Here is an 18,756-nt window from a genome sequence, read left to right as displayed (position 1 = left end):
ATTTTTTGTTTCCAGATCGGCATACACGTGTAATGTGTCCCATCTTTCTGCATTGCCTGCATGCTTTGTCCTTGAACCAGCAGTCCCTCTGGTCATGGGTGGATCTGCCGCAGCGATAACATCTCTCGAAACCCCATGTCATTTTATGGGTGCCGAAGTCCTGTGGCTTTCTCTGTATCTCTGCAGCTCCTCTTGCTGCTGCTTCGTATGATACAGCCACACTGAAAGCCTTGTCCATTGTCAAATCTTTCTCAGAAAGTAGCCTTTTCTGTGTTCCTTCACTTAGGAGACCGCAGACGAATTTGTCTCGTAGAGAATCTGCCAGTCCTGCCCCGAATTGGCAGTGCTTTGACAGCTTTCTTAGTTCGGTGAGGTAATCAGCGTTACTTTCATTCTTGTGCTGATTCCTCCTGAAGAATTTGAATCGTTCCGCTATCAGCAGCGGTGTTGGGTTTAAGTGCTCCTGTAGGGTATCAACAATCTCCTTAAAATTCTTGTCCATCGGTTTGGCTGGAGTGATTACGTTTCGTAACAGCCCGTATGTCCTTGCGCCCATCAGATTTAGAAGTACTGATGCCTTTTTATCATCCTCTACTTCATTCGCTGTGCAATATACCTCCACTCTTTCCACATATGTGGTCCAATCCTCTATATTACTATCGAAAGCAGTAATATTGCCAGTCTTAGGCATCCTGAAAATCAAAAATGGCGCCTCCCGCGCTTTCCTTTCTTCCCTGCCGAGAAAAAAATGGCGCCGCGCTTTCCCGCTGCTGCTGCTGCTGACAACGCTGTTCTCCGTGGTTTTTATTTACTCAGATATTTTTAATAGTTGGAGACTCGTTCCCGCCGGACTCTCTGGGACTTTTCCCTCCCTCTGCTTGGTCCGAACGACGACCTGCTTTGCAGCGCCGGCCGTCTCCCGAGTGCTCCACCCTCCGTCTCTGTTTGCCTCCGCCTTCCGACTCGCTGCTCGGCACTGCTGCAGAGCCACCCAATCGAGCCCCAGCCCGCCGCCCAAGAAGGATTAGTGCAGTACCTGCCACCAGCCCGGCTAGCTGGTGAAACCACAGTTTTTAAAAAAAAATTTCCTTCGACCTTCGTCTGAGGAATCGATCTCCTTGAGGTGCTGCCGAATTGCAGGTAAGTCCGTTTCCAATTCGTCGCCACTGTTGTACCCGTGTGTTAATGGAGACACGGAATGCAGGAGTTGGTTTAACAACTGAACAAAGTCTGGAGGTGAACTAAAAGATACAAGACACTATACAGGCTTATATACCCGAGTGGTCACTACCGGTATCACAGTACACAGGGGCTCTTAAAGGTACATACACTACAGACTGGACACAAGGTGCCTGAATATTACTCTTTATCTTTATATGAATGTTTATTGTTGACCATCCACAGAGTCTGTCTCTGGTCTGCCTTTCTTATTCTGATGGTTTCAGACAGACAACTCAATTTGAGCAAGGCTGGTTAAGAAAAACTTTTCACAAAATGACCGGGCGAAGCAACATTTCAGTATGTGTCTTAAACTCAAATCACACTTGAATACAAAAGAATCAAACCCACAAGATGCTTGTGTTTGAACTTAATGGCTTGGCCCCTCATTTGGACACAATGGGGTAACATTTCCACAGAGGGTTCTCCCAATCTCCCACTGTATCTTCAAAAACAGCTCTCTACGGCATTTCTCCTGGGTGACTGCTGATCTTCTGCTGAAGTTAAGGGGGGAAACTGTTAGGGACTCTGCAGAAATTACTGGTAAATATCTTTATTCTGGGGATATTGCATCAAAACAAGTTTGGCCATTTTCTGTGAGGGAATCTGTTTTTAACCCATATGTGCCATGACCGAAAGAAACAAGTCAATATCAGGATATGTTCTAGACAAAATATTTAATTTTTGTCGTATAGCAAATGTGTTTTTGGAGGTGTTGGTTGAGGAAGGAATGTTGGCTTGGACACTGGGAGAACTTCCTGTGCTTCCTAAAGTACAACAGGATTTTTTTCAATTCAGCAGAACAAGGGCATTTGGTTTAACGTCTCAACTGAAAGACAGCACCTCTGACAATGCAGCAATCCCTCAGTACTGGACTGAAGTGTCAGGATAGCATAATATATATGCACAAGTCCTGGAATGGAATCACAGAAACCCCACAATGCAGATAGAGGCTATTTCGGCCCATCGAGCCTGCACCGACACATATCCCACCTGATCCCCGTAACCCCTACACCAACACATATTCCACCCGATCCCTGTAACCCCACGTATTTAATCCCCCTAACACTAAGGGTCAATTTATCATAGCCAATCAACCTAACCCGCACACCTTTGGACTGTGGGAGGAAACCGGAGCACCCGGAGGAAACCCACGCAAACACGGGGAGAATGTGCAAACTCCACACAGACAGTCACCCGAGGCCGGATTCAAACCCGGGTCCCTGGCGCTGTGAGGCAACAGTGCTAACCACTATGCCACCATGCTGCCCTTGAGCTTGAACTTACAACCTTCTGATTCAGAGGCAATATTGGACTACACCACCCCCCCAAAAAAAATAGTTAATGCACAAATGGAGCAAAATGTAATTGCAAATGTGGAAAAAAATGTGAACAACATTTATTTTAGAACATGAATTATTATTTTGAGACAGAATGGTTTCAGCAATTTCCACCTTTCAGTAACAATGTGCAATCTATTATTGTACCAATTTTATCCACTAGATGTAGCTAACGAGCTGTGTAAATTCACCAACAGCTTTGTGATAAAAATCAAGTACAACATTTAGGTTTGTTAATCAGTATTGGCTTTTAGATTATTTTTGCAACTGACATCCAAAAGAAAAGTGGAACCTGTACTATTAACAACTATTATCTATTCAGATTTTATCATATGACAAAAGATTATTTGTTTTTTTCCAATGGAAAAAAGCCTGGAATTTCATCGACAATAAAACAGGAGAATACCTGTTTTTCTTCATAATTAACAATCTAATGAAATTGCATTTTCAGAAAGCATACCTTTCAAAACTGCAGGCTGTTAGTTACAGAGAGCAAACAAGGCATTCTCCCATTTTTTGGGGGAAAATGTTGCTTTCTAAATTCTGGATATTTTGAAGGGGAATGTAAGGAATGGTCGATTTTTTTTCGACACCAGCTGATCATCTACCTATAAGTAAGATGGTTTGAGAATTTGTTTTTTTATTGAAGTGCTAAAAAATATCTGGAGATATTCTGCATTTGATGTTTTCCACAGGGACTCAGTCCAATCCAATCATGTGATATATATGTACGATATTTTATTAAATATTTAAACCTTTCAGATAATGTGTTTGTGATTTTTCTGAAAATGAAAGTTTAGAAAAAAATCAAGAGAATTTCATACGTTACTGTGTCAATGACGTGGAAAAATAAGATTAATTGGGAAATACAAAAATATGAAAGAAAGGTTGTTTGTGCCATCTAGTAACAACTTTCTTTGTCAATTTGTTAAAGAGTTCAGTGGAATCAGTGATTTTAATTTAGAAAACACTTAACAGCACCACACGGATTGCAGGGTGAGCTTTGGGTTGATGGTAGAAAAAGACCTGTGAGCTATTTGCTAAAATTGTATTTGAAAGAACTGGCCTGAGAACAAAGCTGCTGTTTTACTATAACTTTCATATCAATGGAAAGCAGTTTGGCTCTGCAATAACACAAAATCGGTAATATAATTTGTGCGTTAGCTAGCCAATGTGGTTTAGGAGTGCACTAAAGTGAGAGTTATGAGAATATTTCTAGTCGGTAGTCTTGCATTGCTTGTGCTGGACATTGGGTGTAGTGACCCAGATTGTGCTGGACATTGGGTGTAGTGACCCAGATTGTGCTGGACATTGGGCGTAGTGACCCAGATTGTGCTGGACATTGGGTGTAGTGACTCAGATTGTGCTGGACATTGGGTGTAGTGACCCAGATTGTGCTGGACATTGGGTGTAGTGACCCAGATTGTGCTGGACATTGGGGGTAGTGACCCAGATTGTGCTGGACATTGGGTGTAGTGACCCAGATTGTGCTGGACATTGGGTGTAGTGACCCAGATTGTGCTGGACATTGGGGGTAGTGACCCAGATTGTGCTGGACATTGGGGGTAGTGACCCAGATTGTGCTGGACATTGGGTGTAGTGACCCAGATTGTGCTGGACATTGGGTGTAGTGACCCAGATTGTGCTGGACATTGGGTGTAGTGACCCAGATTGTGCTGGACATTGGGTGTAGTGACCCAGATTGTGCTGGACATTGGGTGTAGTGACTCAGATTGTGCTGGACATTGGGTGTAGTGACCCAGATTGTGCTGGACATTGGGTGTAGTGACCCAGATTGTGCTGGACATTGGGGGTAGTGACCCAGATTGTGCTGGACATTGGGTGTAGTGACCCAGATTGTGCTGGACATTGGGTGTAGTGACCCAGATTGTGCTGGACATTGGGGGTAGTGACCCAGATTGTGCTGGACATTGGGGGTAGTGACCCAGATTGTGCTGGACATTGGGTGTAGTGACCCAGATTGTGCTGGACATTGGGTGTAGTGACCCAGATTGTGCTGGACATTGGGTGTAGTGACCCAGATTGTGCTGGACATTGGGGGTAGTGACCCAGATTGTGCTGGACATTGGGTGTAGTGACCCAGATTGTGCTGGACATTGGGTGTAGTGACCCAGATTGTGCTGGACATTGGGTGTAGTGACCCAGATTGTGCTGGACATTGGGGGTAGTGACCCAGATTGTGCTGGACATTGGGGGTAGTGACCCAGATTGTGCTGGACATTGGGTGTAGTGACTCAGATTGTGCTGGACATTGGGTGTAGTGACCCAGATTGTGCTGGACATTGGGTGTAGTGACCCAGATTGTGCTGGACATTGGGTGTAGTGACCCAGATTGTGCTGGACATTGGGTGTAGTGACCCAGATTGTGCTGGACATTGGGTGTAGTGACCCAGATTGTGCTGGACATTGGGTGTAGTGACCCAGATTGTGCTGGACATTGGGGGTAGTGACCCAGATTGTGCTGGACATTGGGTGTAGTGACCCAGATTGTGCTGGACATTGGGTGTAGTGACCCAGATTGTGCTGGACATTGGGTGTAGTGACCCAGATTGTGCTGGACATTGGGGGTAGTGACCCAGATTGTGCTGGACATTGGGTGTAGTGACCCAGATTGTGCTGGACATTGGGTGTAGTGACCCAGATTGTGCTGGACATTGGGTGTAGTGACCCAGATTGTGCTGGACATTGGGTGTAGTGACCCAGATTGTGCTGGACATTGGGTGTAGTGACCCAGATTGTGCTGGACATTGGGTGTAGTGACCCAGATTGTGCTGGACATTGGGTGTAGTGACCCAGATTGTGCTGGACATTGGGTGTAGTGACCCAGATTGTGCTGGACATTGGGTGTAGTGACCCAGATTGTGCTGGACATTGGGTGTAGTGACCCAGATTGCTGCTGGACATTGGGTGTAGTGACCCAGATTGTGCTGGACATTGGGTGTAGTGACTCAGATTGCTGCAAGCCATATTTTACACGTGCTCAGTCTGTCTGTTGTAATCCCCGGTACACTTCTTAACTTATTTTTCAATGGTTTAAGTTTTTTAAAATTCATATATGGGATGTGGGCATCGCTGGCAAGGCAAATATTAAGAATAAGCAGACATAAAAGGGAACCAATCTTTTTATAAACATATAAAAAGTAAAATGATAGTTAAAGGAATGGTGGGGCCAATTAGGGACAAAAAAGGAAATCTTCTTGTGGAGGCAAAGGGCATGACTGAGGTACTGAATGAGTACTTTGCATCTGTCCTCACAAAAGAAGAGGATGAAGTTAATGTCAGAGGAGAGGAGAGTAGAGATATTGGATAGGATAAAAATAGATAGAAAGGAGGTGCTAAATAGTTTGGCATCACTCAGAGTTAACAAGTCATCTGATCCAGATGGGATGCATCCTAGGTTGCTGAGGGAATCTAGAGTGGAGTTAGCAGAAGCTCTGACCACAATCTTTCAATCCTTCTTGGATATGGGACTGGTGCCAGAGGGCTGGAGGATTCCAAATATTACACCTTTGTTCATAAAAGGGGAGAGCGCGAAATCTGGTAACTGCAGGCCAGTCAGTCTAACGTCAATGGTGGGAAAACTACTAGAGACCATTATCAAGGAAAAAATTAATTCTCACTTGGAGAAGCATGGGTTAATAAAGGACAGCCAGCACAGATGTGTTAAAGGCAAATCGTGTCTGACTAACCTGATTGAATTCTTTGCAGTAACAGAGAGGGTTGATGATGGTAGTGCAGTAGATGTTGTATATTTGGACTTTCAAAGGTAATTGATAAAGTACAGCAACAGGAACAACAACGACTTGTATTTATATAGCACCTTTAAGGTAATAAAACGTCCCAAAGTGCTTCACAGGAGCGTTATAAAAGAAAACAAAATTTGTCACTGAGCCATATAAGGAGACATTCGGGCAGATGACCAAAAGCATGGTCAAAGAGAGAGGTTTTCAGGGGCGTCTTAAAGGAGGAAAATAGAAGTGGTGAGGCAGAGAGATTTAGGGAGGGAATTCCAAAGCTTAGGACCTAGGCAGCTGAAGGCATGACCGCCAATCGTAGAGCAATTAAAATCGGGGAATGTTCAAGAGGCCAGAATAGGCGAAGCGCAGAGATCTCGGATTTTCGGGTCGGATTACAGAGATAAGGAGGGCCAAGGCCATGGAGGGATTTGAAAACAAGGATGAGAATTTTAAAATCAAGTCGTTGCTTAACTGGGAGCCAGTGTAGGTCAGCGAGCACAGGGGAGAATGGTGAGTGAGACTTGTTGCGAGTTATGACACGGATGGCAGACTTTTGGATGATCTCAAGTTTATGGAGGTACAGTAGAACTTGGGAGGCCGGCCAGGAGTGCGTTGAAATAGTCAAGTCTAGAAGGAACAGAGGCATGGATGAGGGCTTCGGCAGCAGATAAGCTGAGACAAGGACTGAGTCAGGTGATGTTACAAAAGTGGAAATGGGCGGACTTAGTGATGGGACAGATATGAGGTATATGACACCAAGGTTGCGAACAGACTTGGTCAGCCTCAGACAGTTGCCAGGCAGAGGGACTGAATAGATGGCAAGAGAACGGAGTTTGTGGCGTGACTTGAAGACCATGGCTTTGATCTTCCTGATATTTAACCGGAGGAAATTTCTGCTCATCCAATGCTGGATGTTGGGCAAGCAGTCTGACAGTATAGAGACAGTGGAGGGTTCGAGAGAGGTGCAGGAGAGGTAGTGCTGGGTATCCTCAGCATACATGTGAAAACTTTTGCTGTGTCGCCGGATGATGTCACCGAGGGGCAACATGTAGATGAGAAATAGGAGCGGGCCAAAGATAGATCCTTGGGGGACTCCAGAGGTGATGGTGTGGGAGTGGGAAGAGACGTCATTGCAGGTGATTCTACGGCTGTGGCTGGAAAGATAGGAATAGAACGAGGCGAGTACAGTCCCATCCAGTTGGATGACGGTAGAGAGGCTTTGGAGCAGAATTTTGTGGTGAACCGTGTCGTGGGCTGCAGAAAGGTCAAGAAGGGATAGTTTACCTTTGTCACAGTCAATTAGGATTTCATTTCGGACTTTGGTAAGAGCTGTTTCATTACTGTGGCGGGGGCGGGAGCCTGATTGCAGGGATTCAAACGAGTTCCAGGAAAGATGGGGACAGATTTGGGAGGTGACAACATGGTCAAGGACTTTGGCGAGGAAAGGGAGGTTGGAGATGGGGCAATAGTTTGCAATGATGGAGGGGTCAAGGGTTGTTTTTTTGCGGCGAGGGGTGATGACGGCAGATTTGAAGGAGAGGGGGACAATACCTGAGGAGAGTGAACCATTATCAATATCCGCTAACATGGGAGTCAGGAAGGGAAGTTGGGTGGTTGGCAGTTTAGTAGGAATAGGGTTGAGAGAGCAGGAGGTCAGTCTCATTGACAAAATGACCTTTGAAAGGGCAAGAGAAGAGATAGGAGAGAAACTAGAGAAATATGCAAATTCAAGATTAGGACAGGGGGAAAACTGAGAGGAAGTAAGGCCCTGTAGACTAGAGGAAGGGAGGGAAATAGCAGAGGCAGTTAAATGGATGTCCTTAGCATCTATTCGCAATCTTTTTAACAAAAAAGTCCATGAGCTCCTCGCATTTACTGTTGGAGGTGAGGGAGGAGGAGGAGGCAGGGGACGGTGTTTGGGAAGACAGTTAGTGGTGAGGAGAAGCCTGGTGTTATCCTTGCCCTCCCGGATGATTTTAGAATAGTGGGCAGTTTTTGCGATGGCGAGCAGGACCCAATAATGCTTTATATGATCCAGCCATATCTGGTGATGGATGGTTAGACCAGTTGTCCACCAAAGACGTTCAAGCTGCATCCCTTGGACTTAAGGGAGTAGAGATGAGTGGAGATGAGGGGTGTATCAGGGGAACGACCATGAGGGCATCAAAGGTGGTGGAGAGAGTGTGATCTAGCAAATCAGTAGCTGCAGAAATGCCATGAAGAATTGTAGGCCAAAGGCTAGATAGTTGGGAATTAGAAAGTGCTGTAGTAAGGGACTTGAGGGAGAGTTTTTTTCCAGGGGTAGATGCAGAAAGAAGTGGGTTTGGGAGGGGGAAGGGGAATATGGGTAGAGAGTGACGTAAAGAAATGGTCAGAGTTTGCCTTATCAGTGATAATTACGGTGGGGGTAGCGAGGTCACATGAGATGACAAGATCGAGGTGCTTGCCATGTATATGAGTGGGCGAGTTTATATGCAGGGAGTGATTAAGGGAGGAAAGGTCGGCAGTGAGCTCAGAGGAGAGGGAGCAAGACGAGTTGAGGTGGAGGTTGAAATCACCGAGGATGAGAAGTCGCTCAGTGCAGATAAGGCATCTCAATGAGAAAATTGGTGGTGTATTTGGGTGGGCGCTACAGAACAATGATTTTAAAAGAGACGTGAGGGGTGGAACAAGACGAGATGCTCGAAGGAGGAGAAGTTGCCAGAGGAGTAGGGAGACAGACCAAGGTGTGATTTAGAGATAAGAGCTACACCATCACTGCGGCGGTTTGGGTGGGGCAAATGGTGGAAAGTACCACATAACACTCATTTGGAAAATGGGATTAAATGGACGGTGGCAACTTGGGTATGTAATTCGCTAAGAGATAGGAGGCAGAGAGTAGTTGTGAACAGATGTTTTTCTGACTGGAGAGGAGTATGCAGTGGGGTTCCCCCAGGAGTCTGTATTGGGACTATTGCTTTTCTTGTTATATATGAATGACCTGGACTTGTGTATAGGGAGCACAATTTCTAATTTTGAGGATGATACAAAACTTTGCAATGCAGTAAATAGTGATCAGGATAGTAGCAGCCTTCAGGAGGTCGTAGACAGGCTGGTGAAATGGGAAGTCAGATGGCAGATGCAATTTAATGCGGCTAAGTGTGAAGTGATGCACTTTGGGTGGCACTACATGGAGAGACAGTATGATCTGGTACTATTTTGAGGGGGGTGCAAGACCAGAGTGGGTACATTTTCACAAATCATTGAAGGTGACAGGATAAGTTGATAAGACTTTTAAGAAAGCGTATGGGATGCTTGGCTTTGTAAATAGGGGCATTGAATACAAAAACAAGGAAGTCACTCTAAACCTTTGCAAATCATTGATAAGGTCTAAGTGGAGTATTGTGTACAATTCTGGGCACCACATTTTAGGTGTCAAGGCCTTGGAGAAGATGCAGAGGAGCTTTACCAGGATGATACTGGGGATCTGGAGAAATTGGAGAAGCTGTGATTGTTCGCCTTAGAGCAGAGAAGGTTAAGGGGAGATTTTATAGAGGTGCTCAAAATTATGAGGGTTTTTTGATAGAGCAAGTGGGGCGAAACTGTTTCTTCTGGCAAGTGGGTCAAGTAACTAGAGGTCATAGATTTAAAATAATTGTAGAAGAACTAGAGTGGAAATAAGAATTTTTTCACACAGAGGGTTGTTATGATCTGGAACACACTACCTGAAAGGGTGGTGGAAGCAGATTCCATAAGAACTTTCAAAAGGAAATTGAACGTGTACTTGAAGAGGACTAATTTGCAGGGTTATGGGGAATAAGCTGGGGTGTGGGACTACATCGGACAGTTCTTTCAAAGAGCCGGTACAGGCACAACGGGCCCAATGACCTCCTTGTATGCTGTAGGATTCTATGATTTGTACTATAACTGTAACTGTACTCGCTGGAGTTTAGAAGAATGAGAGGGGATCTCATTGAAACTTATAAAATTCGAACAGCACTAGACAGACTAGATGCTGGAAGGATGTTCCCGATGGTCGGGGAGTCCAGAACCAGGGGTCACAGTCTAAGGATAAGGGGTAAGCCATTTAGGACAGAGATGAGGAGGAATTTTTTCACCCAGAGAGTGGTGAACCTGTGGAATTCTCTACCAAAGAAGGCAGTAGAGGCCAATTCATTAAATGTATTCAAGAAGGAGTTGGATACATTTCTTAAGGCTAAAGGGATCAAGGGGTATGGGGAGAAAGCAGGGACAGGGTACTGAATTTGGATGATCAACCATGATCTCATTGAATGGCGGAGCAGGCTCGAGGGGCCGAATGGCCTACTCCTGCTCCTATCTTCTATGTTTCTATGTAACCTTAAAGAGACAAACGAGTAACTGTGTAGAGTTTTTTTTCATCTTGATAATTGTTACAATTTACATGAAAATCAGAAGGAAAATGTTATTTTTTAAATAGGAACTGAAAAGTGCCATTTAAATAAAAAGGAATTCTTGTTATATAATATTCACTCTTCAATATCCTAAACTCTCTTAAAGTTTGTATGTGACTGAAAAATAGAGCTATCTGATAGAAATTGAACAGCATGGTCTATTTTAATTGCCTATTACCTCTAGCCAGATCCTGATAGCTCTGGCTTGGATATATAATTATCTTATTACATATGTAACTTTGATGAATAAATTAGTCTAGAATCATAGAAATTTACGGCACAGAAGGCGGCCATTTGTGTTCAAAGGATTGATGGGGTTGCTCATAATTTGAAATGAGTTTATTTATGAACATTATTTTATATTAGTCCAAAATGTTTATTCTGTAGGTACTTGTTGAACCAAGGTTGTTAATATGTGTACTGGACTGCAGGGAATCTGTTGCCTGTTAAAACCAGTAGAATTTTTCCAAGACCTTAAATTATTCTATGGGATACTCGTGTAAAAACACCTGACGTGCTTGTCTGAAATTCCTCACTGCTATTTTAGCCAAGGTGTTGGCCTGTATATTTCACAATGAGGTTGAAAAAAAATCAACTGGCATAATTTATTCCCATTGATTTATTTTTAATTATGGGTTACCTCTGCTAAATAGCAGAGAGCGATTTCAGACTAATACGTTAAGTGTGCACTATTGTCCCAAAGAGTCATTTTGAAACTCAAGTGTTTCTCTGGGACAATTTCTTGAGCTATAAACATCCCTACATTCCAACAGTGACTACACTTCAAAAGCGCTTGATTGGCAATGAAGCACTTTGGGATGTCATGTGGTCATGAAAGGCGCTATATAAAAACATCTTTCTTTCAGCTTTCACTGCAGTTGTCTCAGCAGCGCTTTTTCAATTCTAACAGAAACAAAAGAAAACATGTTATGGTAAATTAACAAATCTACCAGAAATATTGAAGAAATGTTTTTGTATTTCAGTGTCACTATGCATTTAACCAAGGACTGACTGGCAGAATTTAGCCACATTGATTTTTTTTTTCAACTTTATTACAGGAATTGTGTGTTCCAGAAGCGATGGGTTAAGTTTGATGGAGAGAATTTGTCATACTACAACAATGAGAAGGTACATCGGCAGATCTGAAGTGTGCTCATTAGAAGACCTATGAAACCTATTTGAAATCTAAACTTGCAGTAATATCAGTGAATTACATCCATAATATTTTTTCAAATCAAAAAATGGTGGTATTAAATATAGTGAGATTTTTTCATGTTTAAGATGGTCTGCATATTTAAGAATATAATTGGCTGGCAGTAAAATACAATTCAATTTCATTTATTTAATAACCTCTATCATCCTCCTTTTAAACTGGTTGTTAGAAGCATGAGATGCAACCCATTGATGATTCTCTCTGAATTGTCCTGTTCCTTTGCAGTGCAGCTGAGGTTGGGAACTCAGTGGAGTGTGTGGGGGTAGGGGGGCGTGCAATGGAATTTGATTCCATTCTCTCACTGGCACAAGTTTTTTTTTATTAATTCATGGGATGTGGACATCGTTGGCAAGGCCAGCATTTATTGCCCAACCCTAGTTGCCCTTGAGAAGGTGGTGGTGAGCCACCTTCTTGAACCGCTGCAGCCCGTGTGGTGAAGGAACACCCACAGTGCTGTTAGGAGGGGGTGCCAGGATTTTGCCCCAGCAACGATGAAGGATCGGCGATATACTTCCAAATCAGGATGGTGTGTGACTTGGAGGGGAACTTGGAGGTGTTCCCATGCGCCTGCTGCCCTTGTCCTTCTAGGTGGTAGAGGTCACAGGTTTGGGAGGTACTGCCGAAGAAACCTTGGCGAGTTGCTGCAGTACATCTTGTAGATGATACACACTGCAGCCACGGTACGCCGTTGGTGGAGGGAGTGAATGTTTAAGGTGGTGGTTGGGGTGCCAATCAAGCGGGCTGCTTTGTCTTGGATGGTGTTGAGCTTCTTGAGTGCTTTTGGAGCTGCACTCATCCTGGCAAGTGGAGAGTATTCCATCACACTCCTGACTTGTGCCTTGTAGATGGTGGAAAGGCTTTGGGGAGTCAGGAAGTGAGACACTCGCCGCAGAATACCCAGCCTCTGACCTGCTCTTGTTGCCACAGTATTTATGTGGCTGGTCCAGTTAAGTTTCTGGTCAATGAGACCCCCCAGGATATTGATGGTGATTCAGCAATGGTAATGCCATTGAATGTCAAGGGGCGGTAATTAGATTTTTTTTAATCGGTTCATAACCAACAGCGCAAAACGCATAGATGTTGATTATCAGGACCTCAAGATTCAGTAACTCCCTTAAATGTAATTGCTCTTCATTTTATTTATTGTTGTAACGTGTGCCAAATATTTTTGCTGATTACCAGATCTTAGTTTAAGTTGTTTTACATTGCTGGTTGCTTTTTATGGCATTATTGCTGTTGGAGAGCAATGTTCACAAATGATAGTATCAGACTGGAAGGTATACACCATCATGTGATTGGTACTAAAGCAATTCTAGCTTTTTATGTAGGAGCACAATACAGTAAATTTTAGATGTGTGTGTCTAAAATAGGCAAATCCTTTCAAAATGGGATTGTTTAAATTGCTTTTCCACAATTTTGTTCTTGTTGTAAGGGCCAGTAACTCAAAATTTTAATGGACTTGGAACAAATTCAATATGTAGGTTTATGTCTTCATTATTTTTGAGAAGGCATCTGTCCCTCTGGTGAAATTCAAGACGGCCATTACCACCAAATTAATGTTGAATTTAATTGCTTCAGAAGCATTTGATTTCTCCACCCAGTGAAATATGTAGACACATCACAGCGTGGTGTAGGTTTCTTAAAAGAAAAACTGTTCTTCTGAGAAGATTGAAGCTGGTGCTTTAGACCATATGCTTCACTGCACATGGGGAATGAAGATGAAACTGTTGCCCTCGGGTGAAGTGGGCTTCGAGGGTGTGGAGAGAGGGGATGGGAGACAGGTGGGGTGGTGGGAAGGAGAGGGGTGGCAGGGAGAAGAGATTGGGAGGCAAGGAAAAGAGAAAATTGGGAGAGAACAACTGCAAAAAAAAAAGGGGGCCGAGATCGATTTAAGAAAGAGCTCAGAGTGTCAAAAAATAAAAACGGGGTAGAGGGGGCCGGGAATGAGACAAAAAATATCGTCATATCAAAAAAGACATCATCAGGCCATGACTTTTGAATCATAAGTAGGCCGCTGCCTTCTTTTAGTGGTAGCCTTGTCCACAGTCTGAATCATCACCGGGAATATGCTGCTTTGGAATCGGGTTCTTGATTTATTTTTGCATTTTAATTCCTCGCCTTTCCTGCCTGTTGGTGGGGGCGGGGTGGAGGGGGGTTGGGGGTGACTGTGTGGAGAGGTGGTGGGGTTAAAATTCGAGGCCATAGACTTTTGTAACTGAAAAATGTGACAAGACTGAGTGCTCTAAATAGGAAAACTCTGGTCGTACAGTTCTGGTCACCACATTACAGGAAAGATGTGATTGCACTAGAGAGGGTACAGAGGAGATTTACAAGGATGTTGCTGGGAGTAGAGAATCTTGGCTATGAGGAGAACTGGATAGGCTAGGTTTGTTTTCCTTGGAACAGAGGAGGCTGAGGGGAGACCTTATTGAGGTGTATAAAATTATGAGGGGCCGAGATAAAGTGGATAGAAAGGACCTATTTCCCTTAGTAGAGGGGTCAAAAACCAGGGGGCACAGATTTAAAGTAATTGCTGGAAGGTTTAGAGGGGATTTGAGGGGAAATTTCTTCACCCAGAGGGTTGTGGGGGTCTGGAACTCACTGCCTGAAAAGGGTGGTAGAGGCAGAAACCCTAACCACATTTAAAAAGTACTTGGATGTGCACTTGGGATGCTGTAACCTGCAGGACTACGGACCAAGATCTGGGAAGTGGGATTAGGCTGGATAGCCCTTTGTCAGTCGGCGCAGACACAATGGGCCGAAATGGCCTCCTTCCGTGCTGTAACTTTCTTTGATTCTATAAATTGAGCTACTTCCCTGCTCTTCAGTTTTGACATTCACCTAGACTCGAACTGCTCCTTTACCTTCAGTTTCTCTGCCTCCTCTCCTCACTAAACCTTCCCTGCACATTATCCATCCAACCCACCGCCACTCCTACTACTCCCATGATCACACAAAATTGCTTCATCTTTTAGGTCATCATGGACAAAACTATTTCTGACAACTTCCTCAGCTCCCTCACCTTCCATATCCCTTTGACCACCTCCAACTTTTCTATTTTTGTCTTAAGTAAAAAAAATTCAGAAGCCTTGACCACAGTTAGAGATGAGAAAAACACTTCTGATTTTATGTTTTTTATCTTCTGCACCTAGGGGGAATAAGAACCTTTAGCTCCCTCACTTATGTCTTCCCTAACTCCCAATTTTCTTCCCTCAGGTCTGCCACCTACCATGACAGCAGTACCTCCATTGACCTCCTAGGCTCGGCCAAACTAGATCCTGGACATTTTGTTCTCACTGCTCCCTATGGTACAACAGTGATCTCCACAATCTCAAATTTGAGACCTGCAGGCTTAAACATGTGGCTGACAAGCCTGATTGACCATTGCTAGATCTCAAACTGTATTGGCTCTCCCTCTCTCTGGCTAAAACCTCTTGCTGTTCCAGGATCATTTAGGAGGGTTAGGACTGCCACAAATGTAATTTGGCTTTTGCAGTTCCTCCTGTAAAATGCCTTGGGACATCTTGTTACACGATGAAAAACACTATATAAATGTACAATTGTAGGCTAATGAGCTGTGGTCAGATTGTTCTCTGAAGCAGGACTTGGACAAAGCAATGAATTGAATGGCCATTTTTCCTGTATGCTTCTGAAGAGGGAAATAATATTTTACCTAATCATAATCTGACAAAGATAATTGTGGTCCTTTAACAGAACATCATATACATGCCACAGTGTCTCCCTGTTAATACTCACTTGAACAAAATGTATCCTTCACTTGAGAAAATCTGTCTTCAAAACCAAATCCTTCAGTTTGTAATTCAGCACAAAATTTGCACTGATGAGGTGACAGACAGCCGGTTTGGCGAAGAGAAAACTCAATCAAATTGAAATCATGGATGCAAGAAGATAAATTGCTAATTTCCAGAATGCATTATTAACTATTCTCGGTGGTCGGAGTTCACAAGAATCACAACTGTGGGTGAGCAAGGCATTTGTTTATCCAGAAAGACCCCAAAGTCCCTCTCTCCAAACTCCCCCCACTTAAATGCAGAAACTAATTGTTTCTTAAATGATTCCAGCCTCCATTGTGCTGCCCAGATGTCCATTCTACATATTGGTCACTCTTTATATGAACTGCCTGATATTAGTGCTAGATTTGCCTTTTACTACTTTGAACTTGTGTTCCCTTGTCCTACTCTGGCAATTTAGTTACAAGTATTTTACAGGATTTGCTTTTACTTATTATTTACTATCTTTTATGCCGCTGTAAGCTGATCTTTCAGATAGCTCCGTGCAAGGTTTCTGTGTAAGTAGTTTACATTTTTCCACAGTGTTCTGCCCACTTTACAAAATTAATTGGGCAAATTACGTTGTTTCTGAGCTGCCTCTTCCAAATCCACCACTCTTCCTGCTTTGGGTATCCTCTCCAAATTTGACGAATTTGCACTGAGTTTATGAATCAGTGCAAATTATTTCATTGGCTTGCAACCTCTACAATCGGAATTCCTTCTCTAAGTGTGTTGATTGGATTCAGTCATGTGATGTAAAAGTTCTCAACTACAGTGCATTTAAGTATTGGTTTGTCTTCAGTACAATAATAGAGCATTTGTTCCTGGGATGTGGGCATCACTGGCAAGGCCAGCATTTATTGCCCGTGAGCCGCCGCCTTGAACTGCTGCAGTTTGTGTGGTGAATGTTCTGTAAATACACACTGGAAACACCACCATGTTCTGTGGCACTGCAGTTGTAGGATGATACAAATCTTTGTGAAATTCAAGATGGCTGCTGTATGAATTAAGTCATTATTGACACTTTTCAGCCTTCACAGGACAATCAAATCTAGACACTCCTTCAGGCCTTTTTTTTAACCAATATATTGGAGCAGTGTTGCCAGGGGATCGAAAATATAAATATTGCTGATCAACTATTTCAGGGTATGTGGTGTCTGTGCAGCAGGATGCTGTTTATTTTTGTTTGAACAATGGTGTGTTTAGAAATAATTTGCATTCTATTTTCACTTTTTAAATACAATAAGGATAATTCAGATGTAGTTGGTATGAGGAAACTGTTGGGACAGATTTGAAATTGGAAAAAGTGAAAGGGAGATTGTCCTGGATGTGTGGCTGGAAACGTTGGACTGCATGGGTGCAGTCAATATAAGAAAATCAGACGGGTCAGAGTGCAAACCTATAAAAGAAACCACCCAATTTACCTCCATTTAAACAAATGCCTCCAAATCACTTGATTTTCCAATGTTCCCTGGGTCCAGGCAACCCAGTGTGCCAAGACACTGACCCAAGAAAATCTCCCCTAAGCTGTTTCTGAAGGACTGAACTGACTTGATGATTGGAATCCAAGTCCCTGAATCCAGTGTCTATATTCGGGCATGTTAAGAATTTACTTGAACATTGTTTTTTCCAAAAGAATTCTGTTACAAGTTTCGGGTCCACCTTAGATGTTTTCTCTGGTATAGTCATTCCTGTAAATAGTCAGGAGTGTGCCCATATTGCCCAATATATAGATATCCGATAGCACAACCCGGCTGTAACAATAGGCCCTGCCCCGTGTGATCTGAACTGCAGAGTACATCTTTTGCACGTGTCCTCATGAGCGCTTTCCCAATCTTTTCAAAGGCAGACTGAGATACGAATTGTTAAGCTGCTTTATTTCACAGACAGCAAGTGAACATATAGCGTAATAATTTTAAAAAAAACTGCATTTACTTCACTCAATCTTGCTCGTGTTCTCCAAAAATGGGGGGTAAACACAATAACCCATGTGCCTTGTCCCTTTTGTGAGCTGGCTGACTTGCTTTTGGCACTATTTCTAACTGCAAAAGCTGGTTGTAATACATATGTTCAATGCCTGCAGCCTGTAGTCATTTATAAAAAAAGAAACTTGTGCAAATTCACTTGGTTCTAAAAACACAACAATTAAATATAACTGAATCTAAAAATCCTTTCGGTGAAGAAAAAGAAATTAAAAATTCCAAAATGTTACAAGCTCCATCCCTCTTGAGGACTGTCTTCCCATGCACCTCTCACATTAGATGCTGTGAATGGCAAAAAATGTGTTGATGAATTACATTCCATTTTCTCTTCCCTCTTAGGAGGTGCTTCAGTTTTTCATTGATTTTCTTAGACTTCATAGCTGAGATCAGGACCTTCTTAGTGGGACCAATCCATATTCTCTGTCTACATTTAAATCTCTTGTCTGAGAAATATTTGCTTTAATCATTCTGAACAATCCATGTCCTGACACTTCCATACATGTGTTGTCTATTCTCATCACATTTTTGATTTTTAGTATTTTGAAAGCATCCTCTTGGCATTGTTTATCCAATGCTCACTGTAGCTCAATTCTTCCCACTGTGGTTAAATAGAGAAGAATGCTGTGATTCCCTTTACTTTTCTTTGAATAAATAGAAGGGGATATTGTAAAGTTCCTCCAATTGTTACACTCTGAAAATGGCAGTTGTCGCTTTGTGTAACTCAGCAGTGATTTTTAAGCAGCTCAAGCAAATTCCTTACCCTATCATTTAACCTCAGAGTAGCAATTACAAAAGAAACCACCTTTGAGGATTAAGTTACAGGGAACAAGTAGATCATTTGAATTCTGCTGTCAGTCACAGGCCTGTGGCAGTAATTCTGCTTTCACAGTTTGATACTGCACCATATAAAAAGTAGTGGTGTGCTCCAGCAAGTCGAGCACGATGATTGATTTGAGCCCTATGTTCATTTGTTGCTAGAGTGACACCAAACATGGCTCACTTCTAGTGCTCCTGAAATAAGTGAGGTTGAAAGTTGGCTGTG

At 43.1% G+C, this 18,756-nt stretch overlaps 1 protein-coding gene across 6 annotated transcripts in view; it reads left to right on the top strand.

Annotated features, from left to right (window-relative positions):
- The window catches only part of arap2 (ArfGAP with RhoGAP domain, ankyrin repeat and PH domain 2), a 710,987-nt gene that overhangs the window by 231,579 nt on the left and 460,652 nt on the right, over positions 1 to 18,756 (top strand). For all 6 annotated transcript variants that reach the window (XM_085968379.1, XM_085968416.1, XM_085968406.1 and 3 more), the window contains exon 7: positions 11,787 to 11,856. In XM_085968379.1, the coding sequence (XP_085824505.1) occupies positions 11,787 to 11,856 (70 nt within the window). The remainder of the gene's footprint in view (positions 1 to 11,786; positions 11,857 to 18,756) is intronic.

Source organism: Somniosus microcephalus, chromosome 2, assembly GCF_052327205.1.
Source record: "Somniosus microcephalus isolate GS21.2 chromosome 2, FLI_Smic_1.0, whole genome shotgun sequence".
Classification (NCBI taxonomy): Eukaryota; Metazoa; Chordata; class Chondrichthyes; order Squaliformes; family Somniosidae; genus Somniosus; species Somniosus microcephalus.
This window is presented reverse-complemented; position numbering and strand designations above follow the sequence as displayed.